A 13,618-nucleotide genomic window follows, 5' to 3' on the forward strand; every position below is an offset into this window, starting at 1 on the left:
TGCCCTTCAATGTAGGGCCATCGAGGGCTCATATCACCTTCGCCCTGTGGTTTTATGTCCAACGCGCGTGTAAGAAAACGAGAGAGACTGAAATTAGTGGAAATGAAGATTGTTTAATTCTAGATTTCATTCGTTCGATATAACAGCCTGCAGATGTTTTAAGATTTTATGGCAATCTTCTTTTAATTTTTTTTCACACATATTTCAGGAGAAAGGTATGTCCATATGTTGCTTATATCAACTAGCCTATTTCGCTCGACTATGTCAGCCTATCGACTGCCTATATCGCTCTTCTTATGCTAATAGTTTGGACATTTCTTCTTTTGTATATTTTATATAATTAGTAGATTCAACGTATGCGTGGGTAAATGGAGCCTTTTGAAGTATATCCTCTTCGGTCCCCTTGTCCACATATGTGGACGGCCGGTTTATTATTAATTCACAGGCTAGTTTCTTCCAGTAGAATATTGTACTCTTGTACGCATCTGTGGACATACCTTTTTTTGAATTTTCCGCCTTGACAGCGCCAATTCTACATACTAGAAGCTATTTATTTCAGCATTTGTTTTCCAGAAATCAAAATGGCGGCCACAAATAAGCACATGGGAAGTAAGTAAACTATATTTCCGCTAATTTTCACTGGTTCATGTTGAATTTTTTTCTTTTAATGTAATCATTATTTATACTTATGATGGTAGTCTGTTGTTTTTCGTGCGACCACCAATTATTTTTCTATCCTTCAATTAACAAATGTACACATATGTGGACATCGGGTTTAACTTTGCTGTTTAACATGCTATAGGCCTCTCTGCTGATGACATTTTGGAAATGTTAGGATATAGTGATGTGGATATTCCAGGGGAAATATCTAGTGGTGAAGATGAAGAACATGATTTTAATGAATATTTAGAAGAATATTCAAGTGAAGATGATGTTCCACTAGCATCACTCCGTTCACCGAATTCAGAAAAAGGCACTCCGAAGAATAAAAAATGGACACGTGACAAGTGAGTTAAAGTGCATTGAATGATACTGCATGCACTTATGAATACATTGGTGATAATAATAAATAAGTAATCTGCAAAAAATTGTACAACTTACAGGATGCCACCATATGTACACGACGTAGAAGATCTCTTTTGTGAAAATGAGGAAGGGAGTCAAAATTTCCTCGATATGTTTTTCGAGTATTTTCCTCCCAGCTTTTGGAAAAGTGTGGTAGAACAAAGCAACCTGTATTCAGTACAAGTAAGAGATCATCGCTCCATTAATATGACCTACGATGAAATCATCAGATTTGTTGGCGTGTCCATTTTGATGGGTTCACTAAATTATCCGCAAACAAGGCTGTATTGGAGTAGGGATTTGGCCGTTCCTCTCATTCAAAAAGTCATGTCACGGGACAGATTTTTCGAGTTAAGGAATCATTTACATTTCGTTGACAAATTTGTTACTAGCGATAGCGATGACAAGTTACAAAAAGTAAGACCGATACTTGATGCCTTTTTGAAAAAATGTCACATGCTACCTAGATCGAATGAACAATCTGTAGATGAACAAATGATTTCTTTCACTGGTAGATGTCCTAATCGACAGTATGTACCGAATAAGCCACATCCAGTAGGACTAAAAAATTTTGTTCTTGCAGAAAGAGATGGTCTTGTTCTTGATTTTCATATCTATGTTGGAAAAGGAACCATTCCTGATAAGGACATGAGGGAGCTTGGTCTGGGCGCAGGAATTGTGAAGTTGCTAACGAGGACGATCAGCCATTCCATCATCTACTGCGACCGCTTCTTCACTAGTGAAAAACTAGGTGATTACCTAGTGGCAAATAATTTTAACCTCTGTGGTACTGTCATGAAAAACAGAGTAGGTGGTGCACTTAGTATTTTGAAATCCGACAAAGAATTAAAACGGGGTGATTATGACGAGGTTCTGCGCAGTGATAAAAAAATGTGTTGTGTCAAGTGGCAGGATAGTAAGGCAGTCACTATGCTATCTACTTGCATAGGTAGTGAACCCCACTCATCTTGCTTGAGATGGGACAAAACAGAGAAGAGGAAACGTGAAGTCAACCAGCCTCTAGTTATAAAAAAATACAACCAATGTATGGGAGGAATTGATCTTTGTGATCGACTTCTAGCATATTACTCTTCTTCAATGCGTACCAAAAAATGGCCTTTACGGGTATTTACGCACTTTGTTGATTTGGCTATAGTAAATTCCTGGGTAATGTACCGCCGAAATTGTGTGAAGGCAGATGTACCAAAAAGAGAAATTGCCTCACTTTTGCAATTTAGAACTCGATTAGGCAATGCAATGATTCACTTTGAATCTGGAAGGGTTGAAATCAGGGAGGAGATCCAAAAAAAAAGAGGCAGGCCATCAAAATGTAGTTCAATTAGTCCAGGCCCTCATGAGAGTTCTAAAATATGTGTAAATGAAGAAACAGGCATTGAAGATCAGCAAATTGACCACGAGGATCAAACCCAGCAAAAACGTCGAAGAATCATACACCCTGTCAATGACGTCAGATTTGACAGGATAAATCATTGGCCTATTTTTAGCAATGACAAAAATGCATCACGATGCAGACACTCTGGCTGTTCATCAAGAACTAGGATTAAATGCCAAAAGTGTGATGTATACTTATGTGTGAGCCTCAATGGCTGTTTTCAAAAATTTCATACAAGGCACTAAACATGCTGAAAGAAAACAATTGTTTTTTATTATTTTAAGATTGTATTATGTATCATAATAATTGAACTATTTGATTTGTACTAAGATTTTAATTACTTATGTGCCTTTATTTTAATGTCATTGTAATTCATACTTGACATAACTGTTTATTTGAGAAATATTAAAAAATAAAAATTACTAAAAAAATTATTTATTCTTCATTTTGTTGATAAACTTTTATATTTTTATTCGTGGTACAATTTTTTCGCATGCAATAATAGTATTTGATCAATTAAGTAAAAAAAGTACATATATATCGCAATAAAAAACAGAAAAGTATATTTCACAATCTGCATATATGATCCTCATGTCCACATATGTGGACATAGAATATTTTAACAATTATAGAAACAATTTCAAAAATACTTCCACACACAATGTCAGTAGTCTCATATGTGCTAAATATTAGCAAGGAAACATTTTTCTGAGAGCCAGGTTTTTTTCGGGACCGAAGAGGATATATCGAGCCTTTATGCTTCCATATATTGCATGTACTAATCTGCCAAACTTTTGGCTAGCCAATCGAATGTTATTGATACCGTCATGGACTGGAAAGTGATCGTATGTTTTTATCGTTCCTATTTTATTTTTAGTACGAATTCATGTTTTAAACGCCATTTAATGGATTTTGAAACAGGCTCGTTAGCGAAAATTAAGTGGATTTTATTTCCAAAAGTAATTGATAACATGCAATTGACTTAATGGTTAATGTTGGATAACCATGTAACAAGTTGAATGAAGTTTGCGTAAATTTAATTTGCTCTAGAATTGACTTAACTGTTTCATTTGTTTTCGTATATTCATTTCTCATTTTATCTAAAGCATGGTAAGGTTTATGAGGAAAGATATGTGACCATTTATAACTCACCACATGTATTTTCTATTATCCCTCAATTCCAGGATTGGAATTCCATTCCAGGAATTGAGGGATATAAGAGAGAGAGAGAGAGGGACAGGGAATTCTGGAATTTCAATTCATTGTGTGAATGAGATGTAATTGACTTCTTTACTAGGTGATCTAACTTACCTGTTTCTGTCAAAAAGTTGGCTGGAATTTACATTTGAATAAAACTGGAAACGAGTTATTCGTGATAGGATCCCTGTTATTTCCCTGGATCACCTTCCACAGCAAGCATTTTTGTTTGGGAGTGGTCTCCCATGGATTTGAACCCAAATATTTTGGATGAATTCTTCAACGTAGTACTTCAATCAGTATAGCGTTTCAGCTTATAATTAATTAATGAAAGTGGAAAAGAACCTTATTAAATTTCATACCTTTTTCTGCCAACTAGTGGGGGGGGTTAGATAGGTTGGAATTTAAAAAAATGACTGCTGACGTGGTGTGGGCCATATGGTGAGGGCTGGGAAGGAAGACTGGAGAGAAACCCGGCGTCTGCATTAGCGCTATCTCAACCAAAGGCACCAAGGGGACGGAAACTTAACGTACCATGCAAAGGGGGGAGTGCTGTACCTTAAGTGCTCAGCAAAAACCACTCAGGCCGGGATAGGAGAGTCTCTTATAAATCGAAATATATCCCGTCGCCTTGATATGATCTTGGAACTCAGTGTACAAAGTCATCACCAAACCAACTAGATCCCCCTCTGTCATCTAGAGAAAAAACAGATAAGTACCTAAGAAAGAAACCGAAATCTTTCAAACATCGATTCAAAGAGTGGAAATGCTCACACTGGCATTTCTTTACACTCCTCTCCCGTTGAGGCCAAAATATTACCGGGTCTGTTCCGCAGGATTCCGCGGGCCAAGGAAAGCGATCGGAAGGGCTGAGAAGGGGCTGAGGGAGGGAAGGGTGAGAATTTGAGGGTTAGATGGATGGAAGCGGAGGAGTTAGTGATCAATTGAGAGATCTGAGGGTGGAGTGGGGGAGGGGAGGGGGAGTGGGGCGAAAAAAAATAGATGGGTGGGAATGGATGGGAGAGCTCGATAGGGTGACTGGAAAAAAGGTGCTGGGGAGGGGGGAGGAAAAAAAAGGGTTGGGAAGGAGATGGAGCTCGGCTAAAATTGGAAATGATGGTGGGGGTGAATATAAAAAAGTAAAAGATCTAGAAAGGCCTTTTTTTCTTGAGGATTCCATAAACTAGTTTGGTGGGTAACTGAGAGGAAGAAGAGAGTAGAGGGTGGAATGAGGGGGCGCTGTGGGTGGAGATGGAATAGGGGAGTTCGGATGAAGAAAGGAGGGGAGGGAATCAGGATATATATGTATAAATATAGAAAGAAAATGGAGGAAGAGTTTGTTCGAGAAGGTAAGAAGGAGAGGGGGGAATTAAATTCTTTTTATCATCACCATTTTATTTTCACTTTTTAAAGTTTTCAATTGAATTTTCGGGTGCTTCGAGGTCTTTTTTTCCTCAATTTCATTATTTCTTTCTCTCTTTATTCTCTCCCCCGCCTCCTCGATGCCTCTTTCAGTCTCCTTTCCTTCCTCATCGAACACCGCCACCGTTTCGGCTGCGGGGTAAGCGGTTGTCCTCACCCCACCCTTTGGAACCCTTCTCCTTTTTTCTATATGTAATGCCACTAGTGGAGTGAGAGGTGTTATGAGCTCGAGTAAAAACTTATGAATAATGGCCCCTCTCTCTCCTCCCGTAAACTTGCACCACAGTTACGTCTCCGGCTGATTATTTTATATTTTTTCAAACTTGTCCCCCACCAACCCCCTCGGCTCCTTCCCAGTGCCTTCCAAAACTGTGTTTCTCTCCTCCTTGCTCCAACTTGTGATTCTCATTTCATATACAAATTGTAAGTTTTATTCCGCCAGCTGTATTATGACTGTCTACTTGAATCACTTCCACTTCCTTCAGGCTAAAATAAATTTCTGAGTGTCGTCACGTGCTGAGATTATGGAATCGTTTCCTTTCACATAAATTTCTCCTCGTGGCAACTTAAAATATTTTTTAAATTTATTTTATCCTCCAATATCCTCCCACGCAATTCTGGAAACAAACGAAGAAAATGAGAGAGAGCGAAATATAAATTACGAATGCCTACCTGTTTTTTCCCGAGTGGGCTTATTATGTTGATGACGCAAAGTCGTGAAATGAATCCCTACATGCCCATTTTTCTGCCAAAAATAAATGAACAAACGCGGAAGGAAACTCGGAAGAATCACTGCCTATAGTGAAAATATCTGCGGAAGCCTATATGGAAAGTATTTTGTCTTCTGTTGACTGTAAATCTATGCTCAAGCCAATTGAATGTCATAGAATTTTGGTGGAACTCTAAAACTTTTCCTAATCAGCAAAGTGATTTACAGCAACTAGCGTCAGAATATACGTTAATAATATTGCAGCATTAACCCCCAAATTTCATTGCTTTATAGGCCAATTTTCAGAAAATATAAACTTAGGCAACAACAGAAATTCAATAACCCACTCTTGGAAGGCCCGTCGTAGCATTAATGAATCAATCCGTTTACCAAGAGAGCAATGATCATGATTAGTGTAATTAGAACAGTTTTAGATGCGTTGCATTGGTAGCCATAATTTTAATATCTTTTCAAAAGAGTTATCCCATTTATCATTTATATTTTATAATATTAAAAATTTGGTATTGCTTAGAAATGGAACTCACTTTTGTGGATCCCATATTTTAATTTGCTCTCTCAGAATATACTCATGCTCTTGTCTGCATATGGGTTGTATGAGTAAAATACCCGATGAATATTCTTGTAGCGATTGGTTTGCGTGCTTATAAGGAGAGTAGAGAGAAAAACGGGTTAGATCAAGGGTCTGTAATGTATAGTGTTGTGCCATTAATTTAATCTCTATACCGCTTTCTTGTGTTCAAATAACATCTCCATTTAGTCTTTTGTATCGTTGTAACCTTCAATATCCCTTTTCCCGCTGAAATTGCATGAATTCAATCGAACCGACTCGAGAATATTTCTGGTTCTCGCGTGACCTCAGACCGTGATCGCACCAATTTTTATCATTTTTTCACTACGCCAGAAAAATTTATTTCTCAGAAATCTCGTCGGACTTTCGTGTTTATGAGAGGATTGATATTTTAACTCTGTAATCATATCAAACAATGCTCATTCAATGGGACCGTAATGTTTCATTGGGGAGAAAAAGTGAAATGATACGACAAGGCGGTTGAGGGGGGACAAAGGAATCCGTTTTTAAATGCTCCTTGAAATTAAATGCTGGCGTCTTGGCAGTAAAAAGCCTCTCAAGAGCAAGAGTTAACTTATTTTATTTCTCGATGATCGGATTCATGCGAAAAAAATCCTCATTTGGTCGTGGATTTCGATTTTGAACGAAGAAGTCAGCCCGTAATTAACAGCTTGCCTGGGTAGTTCGCATTTGTCTTATGCCGACTGGAAATAAGAGCGAAATGGGGACATAATAGCCATGCGACTCAATCAAAAAAGCATTAATTTCAGTTTCAATGAGATTGAAATCCTTTTGATGATGCCGCTGCTTTTTTGTTAGGTATTTTCAACAAAATTGCCAATATATGTATATATTTAAAACATTTTAGAACATTACTTCAGAATCGAATTCTGTATATAGGATACACTTTTGCACTTGTTAAACTGTACGAAGAGCATATAGTTAGGGGAGAACATGTGAAAAACTATTGATCACTACGTTAGTCTTAGGGAAGAAGCTACTTCATCTGTTCGATAAGTTACGATCTAACACTCATGCTTGTTCATTATCTGTATTTTGTTTTCACCAAGATCTTGAGTTATATGCTTTAATTCGTACCCCTGTGAACCATTCATTTTCCATTTGGTGAAAGTACTTTATTTAACTTTTGGGTAATAATACGAATAGCTTACAGGCTTATGCATGTTCCCTGATTAAAGGAATATTTCTATGGTCAATTTGATGGGTATAAATGGAATAATAATTAAATTGTGGTTAATATTTTGTGTTGTGGGAACTCTTCGAACTTCTGTATCCAAACCTTATAAACCATGGCATTTTGGTTTATTTTTATTTTTTTCTCATTTCTGTATTCAATTTGTAAGATTGCTATTTACAAGCGATTACTACGCGAATTGCTTTAAAGCTTAATTTAATACGTCCATGGCGATGTATAATTAAATGGAGTGGCACCATTATGCAAATTAATTTTTAGCTTTGAGAATACCAGATTTCGGCTTTGTTTCAAATTATGATCTACATGGCTTGATTAGGTACAAGAGTGCACTTAAATTAATTAATGGGGAATCATTTTCCACGATGAAAACTTTGCAAAACGCCAAAAGATCTGAACTCTGTTGGAGTCTCAAGGCCGTGAAAATGTTGCGCGTACCGGCATGTAGCTTATAGCAAAGGGACCTTGTTAGGGTCCCAGTAACACCGCATTTGAAGCAAGCAAAGCTTTGCTTTTTCTACGGAAATGAACGAAAATGACATTTTAAATACAATTTGAATTCACTGTTAATGTAGATTGCAAAACAAATTTGATGGAGCAGTTGAGTGTGCTGCAGGACTAGTTTTCCAAACAAAACTTCAGGATCTCACAAAGTTACATCAAGCTGTAAAGATTAGAAGTACTAAGTTAGGCTTTCTCAGATGTTTTTTTGATGCTTATGGGTTTGTGATGCGCCTGAAAAATTCAATAAAATTTTCACGAATCTGGCAGTTTCGTTTATTAATCGATTCCAAATTGGTAATCATAATCGAAAAAGATATGTAGCAACCGCATTCTTTATATTAGTTTTTTATTACCTGCTCTTGTTTTCAACCCATTCATACGGATAACTCTCGGCGTCGACGATTATTTCATAAAGTTTACGCATCTATGTCATTAACATATTAAGCTGGTGTTAAAATTTTTAACTGAACCTCAATTTTTAACGTTGATTTGTGCCTTATATTGTAGATACGTCATATTCATTGCAAAAAAGGCCTAGTGAAGGTATAAAAGTATACCGAAGTACCGAAACGTTGGCCCAAAGTTTTGCTTATAATTCTTGAAAACCTGCACTCCAAGACACTAATCAACAATATTTTTTTGGCTTGAAAATGAAAAAAGGCGTAAAATATTATTGCTGAAGAAAAAAAGTAAAGCGTTGCAAAAATCTATAAACACAAAAGAGATAACATAGATCTGTGAAATAGCCGATATAAACAGAGATATCGATGGCTAACTTCTAATAACACGTATGTTAAATTCGGCTGGTTTGAGACGGGCATCTTTAACAAAGTGTAATATCGTTAAAAAAATAAAATAAAAACAAGAAACAGCTGTTTGTTTACAAATGAATGCTTATTTTTTAGTTTAATGTACTTTTGGTTTTTAATTTCAGACGATAAGTAAAGAAAATTAAACGGTTTTTTTCTCACCTGAAAAGTTGCTATTTTTGAGATACGTGTTGTTAGAACTTAGCCATCGATATATGTATTTGATGTGGCAAGAAGGGCGTTCATTGTTACGCAGTGATGATAATTGACACAGGTCGCGAGGTGGCCATACACTCGTGGATGCGGTTTCGTTGGACCATGTCCAACGGCAATCTGCGTGGATTCTCACGGTTGTCTATTTCTCGGTTACCACGGCGTAAGGTGCAAACTGTGACGCACCTTCCTATCATGTTTACTTCCACCTATTCAGCATTATGCGGTGTGAGCTGCTTCCTGTTAACTAAATATCCATACGTACCGTGTCATCGATCACCGTTCTGATTTCTCTCCCTTAATGAATAATTTATATCTCCTCAAAATGACAAAATGAATTGGTAAAAAGTACGTAAATGAAAAAAATAAAGATTCATGGATTCATACGTTTGAAGTATTGCATTATACGGATTATAAAATATTAGTGTTCAATTGAGGAAAGGAACTGAGGGTAAAGAGCTCATTTATCATTCCCAACTGAGAGTAAAAAAATTTAATTTTGAACTATTTTATTCATTCATTATCATAAAAACGTTTGCATATAGTTTTCGAGAATTTCCTGTGCTTTTTAAAAGGAAGCATAAATATTTAAGATGTGTATTTATTTTTATCATTCAGAGCGATATTTCTGGTCGCAGGACGAATTTAGATGCCATGTGGAACTGCAAAATGGACTAGCTTTCCTAAATTATATTGCTTGACGCATCATAGCTTCTTCAGATCTCTGCCAAAAATATTTATTTCGCGAGTTCCATGCGATAGATTTGAAGTTATCGTAACTCCCAAATACCTGTCTTCATCTGGCGCCTTTATGTTGACAAAAACACAATCGTATTTAATGACTGAAAGAGTCAACTTGCACAATCAGTGAAAACCCTTGCGATTAAGTTGGCGGGTCATGCGTTCTATTCACGAGGAAAAACGTGGAGCCTGGGATAAAGTCAAATGAAATACCATGAAATTACTGTAATTGATTCCCAAAATGGGAAAATAATCGATTATATCATGCTTTGTTTTTTATTGTGCAATTTCTGGCTTACAAATGCATAAAACTAAATCCTCTGCAGTTACACTTGTATCCAACTGCTTATTTCAGAGTAAAACAAATATTTCGTGCAAGAGGGACTCTGATGCCCGAGGTTTGAAGTTATCCGTACTCTACTCGTAGATATCCACAATCCAAGCAATGCTTATTGTTGGGGGATCGGGTTAGTGTAGTGGCTAGTGTTGGCTTCCCACCCGTGGGCTCGGGTTCAAACCCCGGCGGTGGCAGAGAATTTTCAGAGACTGCCCGATCCCTGCTTGAATGTTGTGTGGAGGACATTTGAAGGAAAACACTTCGTCCGTCGGATTGGACGTTAAGCCGCGGTCCCCTTGGCGCCTTTCGTTGCGAGCAGGCTAGTTCCGTCGCCGGGTTTCTCTCCACCTTTCCTTACCTACTCTTTCCTCATGGTACAAATTACCTCAACAGTTGGTCGCCTCCTTCAAAATACCATACCACACTTTCAATATATGTTTATATCACTAGTTGGTCCCTTGTAGTACATTCCTACTTCATTTACCAACTCCTTACACTTAGTATAAGGAGTTGCAGTGCCTTAGTGCCCCATTTTGCAATTGAAGCGCTAGTATCACCCCCGCCTGCGTGCACCTTCCTCTGCGTGGATATCCTTCCTTCAGATTCCACCTTTTCGAACGCGTTCCGATCCATTGAGCTTTTTTAAACATTGATCGAAGGTGAGGTGGGAAAGTATTTTTCGAGCCTAAAAAAATTTGAGGACATAATTTTTTTTCGTTTAGTATATGGAGTTTAAGGTTTTTCTTGTGCACTGAATCAACCAACCAGTGTAAATAGGCAATGGAAGGGTAGATAAGCCACGGGAAAGAAAATTTAAGGCAACTCAGTATGAGACCAAGAGTAGCTGAAGAATTTTGATCGTTGAGGGAACAGCTAAGAAGTATGTATTTGGCAATCCGAGGTCGGAGATATGCTGTAAAATAGAAATGTGTGGGAATTTCTTTATAGAATTGATCGAACACGTACGTACAGTAATTTCTGTGAGGAAGAAATAATCACAATTAAGTTTGAGCCAAGTTTAACACCGCACAAGGCACAGCAGTTAAATTAAACCTAATATGGTTTTCTTTTCCGCATAACGGCTGGTGTTCTAAGACCTATCCAGTTGGCTTGAGGGTACATGTACATCTTCAAAAATCCCCTCATGCCGACTGAATGAGTGCCCTCAAGATCTCATCCACCAACCTGTAATAGAATTTCATTATTACTTTAGGTTTTGGTTTGAAATTGGTCAAACTCACTCATTCAGTGATTCAACGCGAAGGTAGGTGAGGGTAGGGTCGACCATAGACAAAGCCACATGCGCGTGACGTCCACAGTAAGAGGGCAAATTTATTCTCCGGAGCCACCTCGCATGTTGAGAATTTTTTATCCATCCCCATGAGTGTCCTAATAATCATGGTATAATCAACACCTGTGATACTCTGTAGACTTGATGAAAGATTAATTTGTTTTGTAAAAATACTCAGAAATCCCATCTCAATTGTTAGATAAGGCACTTGGAAACCCTTTGAAACTCAATTTTTTATCTTACAAGATATCCCTCAACGTATAGTTGAAACTTCATCATACTCTTTTCGCCATCTCATGAGGATTGGACGTCAAGGTCTAGTAGCCTAAATTCCGGGAAATCCCTACACTGCTGAAATTGCCTTGAGATAATGAATGTATGTACTATCTTTCAGTTATTTTAGAAGAAGGTTGGTTTGGTAAGGTGAAGGTAGATCCCACCCCGGACTAAGCCACAGATATGAGAACTACACAGTTGCAGGAGAGGGGGCCAGTTCCTTTCTCTGGGCTACCTCACACTCGAGGATTTTTGTTTGGGGATGTCCGAAGGCTTCACCATAGTATTGAACCGAACATCATTTGTATGCGACCAAGCATCTGGCTTTTACGTTCCCAAATTGATTGTGTTTTAGCTAAATTTGATCAAAATCCAATAATTAACTTGGAAAGTCTTAATTCCTAAGTATATACCTGTTAGGTAATACTTTAATACCTCTTAATTTCTTGTTTATATCGAGTAACCAATGAATGCAGAAATATCCATCTTTCGAATTATTGTCATTTTATTTTTTTGTGGTTTCCTTAGAGTCGAGTTATAATTTAATAATAATAATGTTTATTGTTCCACACAAATATATGTTTTAAGCAATGCATGGCTGCAGGAACATAGGTAGCCCTTTGGAGTTAATATTCCATTTTGGGGTTACCGACTCGTTCTTCAGATAGAGTGCTTTGGTACATATTACACAAAAAATGTTACCATACTGGAAGTACATTTAAAATATGAAATCACTAACTAATGCAATCATTGCTTCTCATTCCATTCATCACCATACCTCATTCATCTAAGCAAATGTGAAACATCATTATGAGCAAACAACCACTTCTTTACCCTTTCGCAATATCTGTATGCATTCTTTTCGTCAGTTATGTATTTTGTTAACTCACAGTAAATTTTTGGTACCAAGAATAGGAAACCTAGTGTAAATAATTCTGTTCTTGGTGTGGGTATGTTAACAGTATTACAATGACGTAGATTTTGTATTCTTTGAAAGTTCTTGCTACTATTTCTCGCAACAGTTTGGGGATGAGACGGGAGGGTGGGTATGTGTTGGTCAAAGATGACCATTCCTAATGGGCAGGCTTTTCTAAGATCCGGAGGAAGTCGGAAAGAGAAGGATATGGCGTGAGAAGGATGCTTTGGGGATGCCTTTTGCGGGGGAAGTTAGAGAAAGCGGAAAGGAAGACGCGAAGGAGCGTGAGTGGTGGAGGCGATAAAATACGGAAAAAAAGCGGGGTTGGGCTGGAACGATTTCTTGCAAGCGATGAGGGTTGCCCACACTGCAGGGGCTGAGCGTTGGTTGATATGAAACGGGGTGGGTGGTGTGGGGCAGATGAGGAAAGGGGGATGAGGGGTGGAAGAGGTATGTCACGTTGTGGGTGTGCTAAATCGCTTAGCCAATGGGAAACGGTTTCATAAATCTCATTGGTTAGGGGCGAAAAAAATATGAAAATAGACGTTCACACGTCCATTCGCGATATTTTATTGTTTTTCATGCTGGAAGATTTTCTGATGCTATATCTCTCTTTCCTCTTCTCTTGCCTCCACGATTCCATGTTTCTCTTGCGAGAATGTAAAGTATCCGATTTAAATGTGTATGAATTGCATTTTTTCATTATTTATCTCGATTTTTATTTCTTCATTAACCATTGGAAATTTAGTCAATCTCTCCGGTATGGTTTTCTTGAAATAATTTCTTTTTTATGACGATAGTATATGTCACTTTGAGTATGAATTGTATAATATGAGTGAGATTATCGCTTTTAATTCTAATTCTATGTTTAGGAATAAAATTTATATTTACGAGTTTTTATATTCCATAGATATGAACAGGGGTAGATAAGTATCGTAATGGG

At 37.6% G+C, this 13,618-nt stretch overlaps 1 protein-coding gene across 1 annotated transcript; it reads left to right on the forward strand.

The window, feature by feature from the left end:
• The first annotated feature begins 844 nt into the window (after positions 1–844).
• LOC124158544 (piggyBac transposable element-derived protein 3-like) lies at positions 845–2,714 on the forward strand. The gene is made up of 2 exons (XM_046533684.1): positions 845–1,007; positions 1,104–2,714. The coding sequence occupies exon 2, from the start codon at positions 1,105–1,107 to the stop codon at positions 2,701–2,703; it is 1,599 nt and encodes a 532-aa protein (XP_046389640.1). The 5' UTR covers positions 845–1,007; position 1,104; the 3' UTR covers positions 2,704–2,714.
• Positions 2,715–13,618: the final 10,904 nt, after the last annotated feature.

This window comes from Ischnura elegans, chromosome 5, assembly GCF_921293095.1.
Source record: "Ischnura elegans chromosome 5, ioIscEleg1.1, whole genome shotgun sequence".
In the NCBI taxonomy this organism is placed as follows: Eukaryota; Metazoa; Arthropoda; class Insecta; order Odonata; family Coenagrionidae; genus Ischnura; species Ischnura elegans.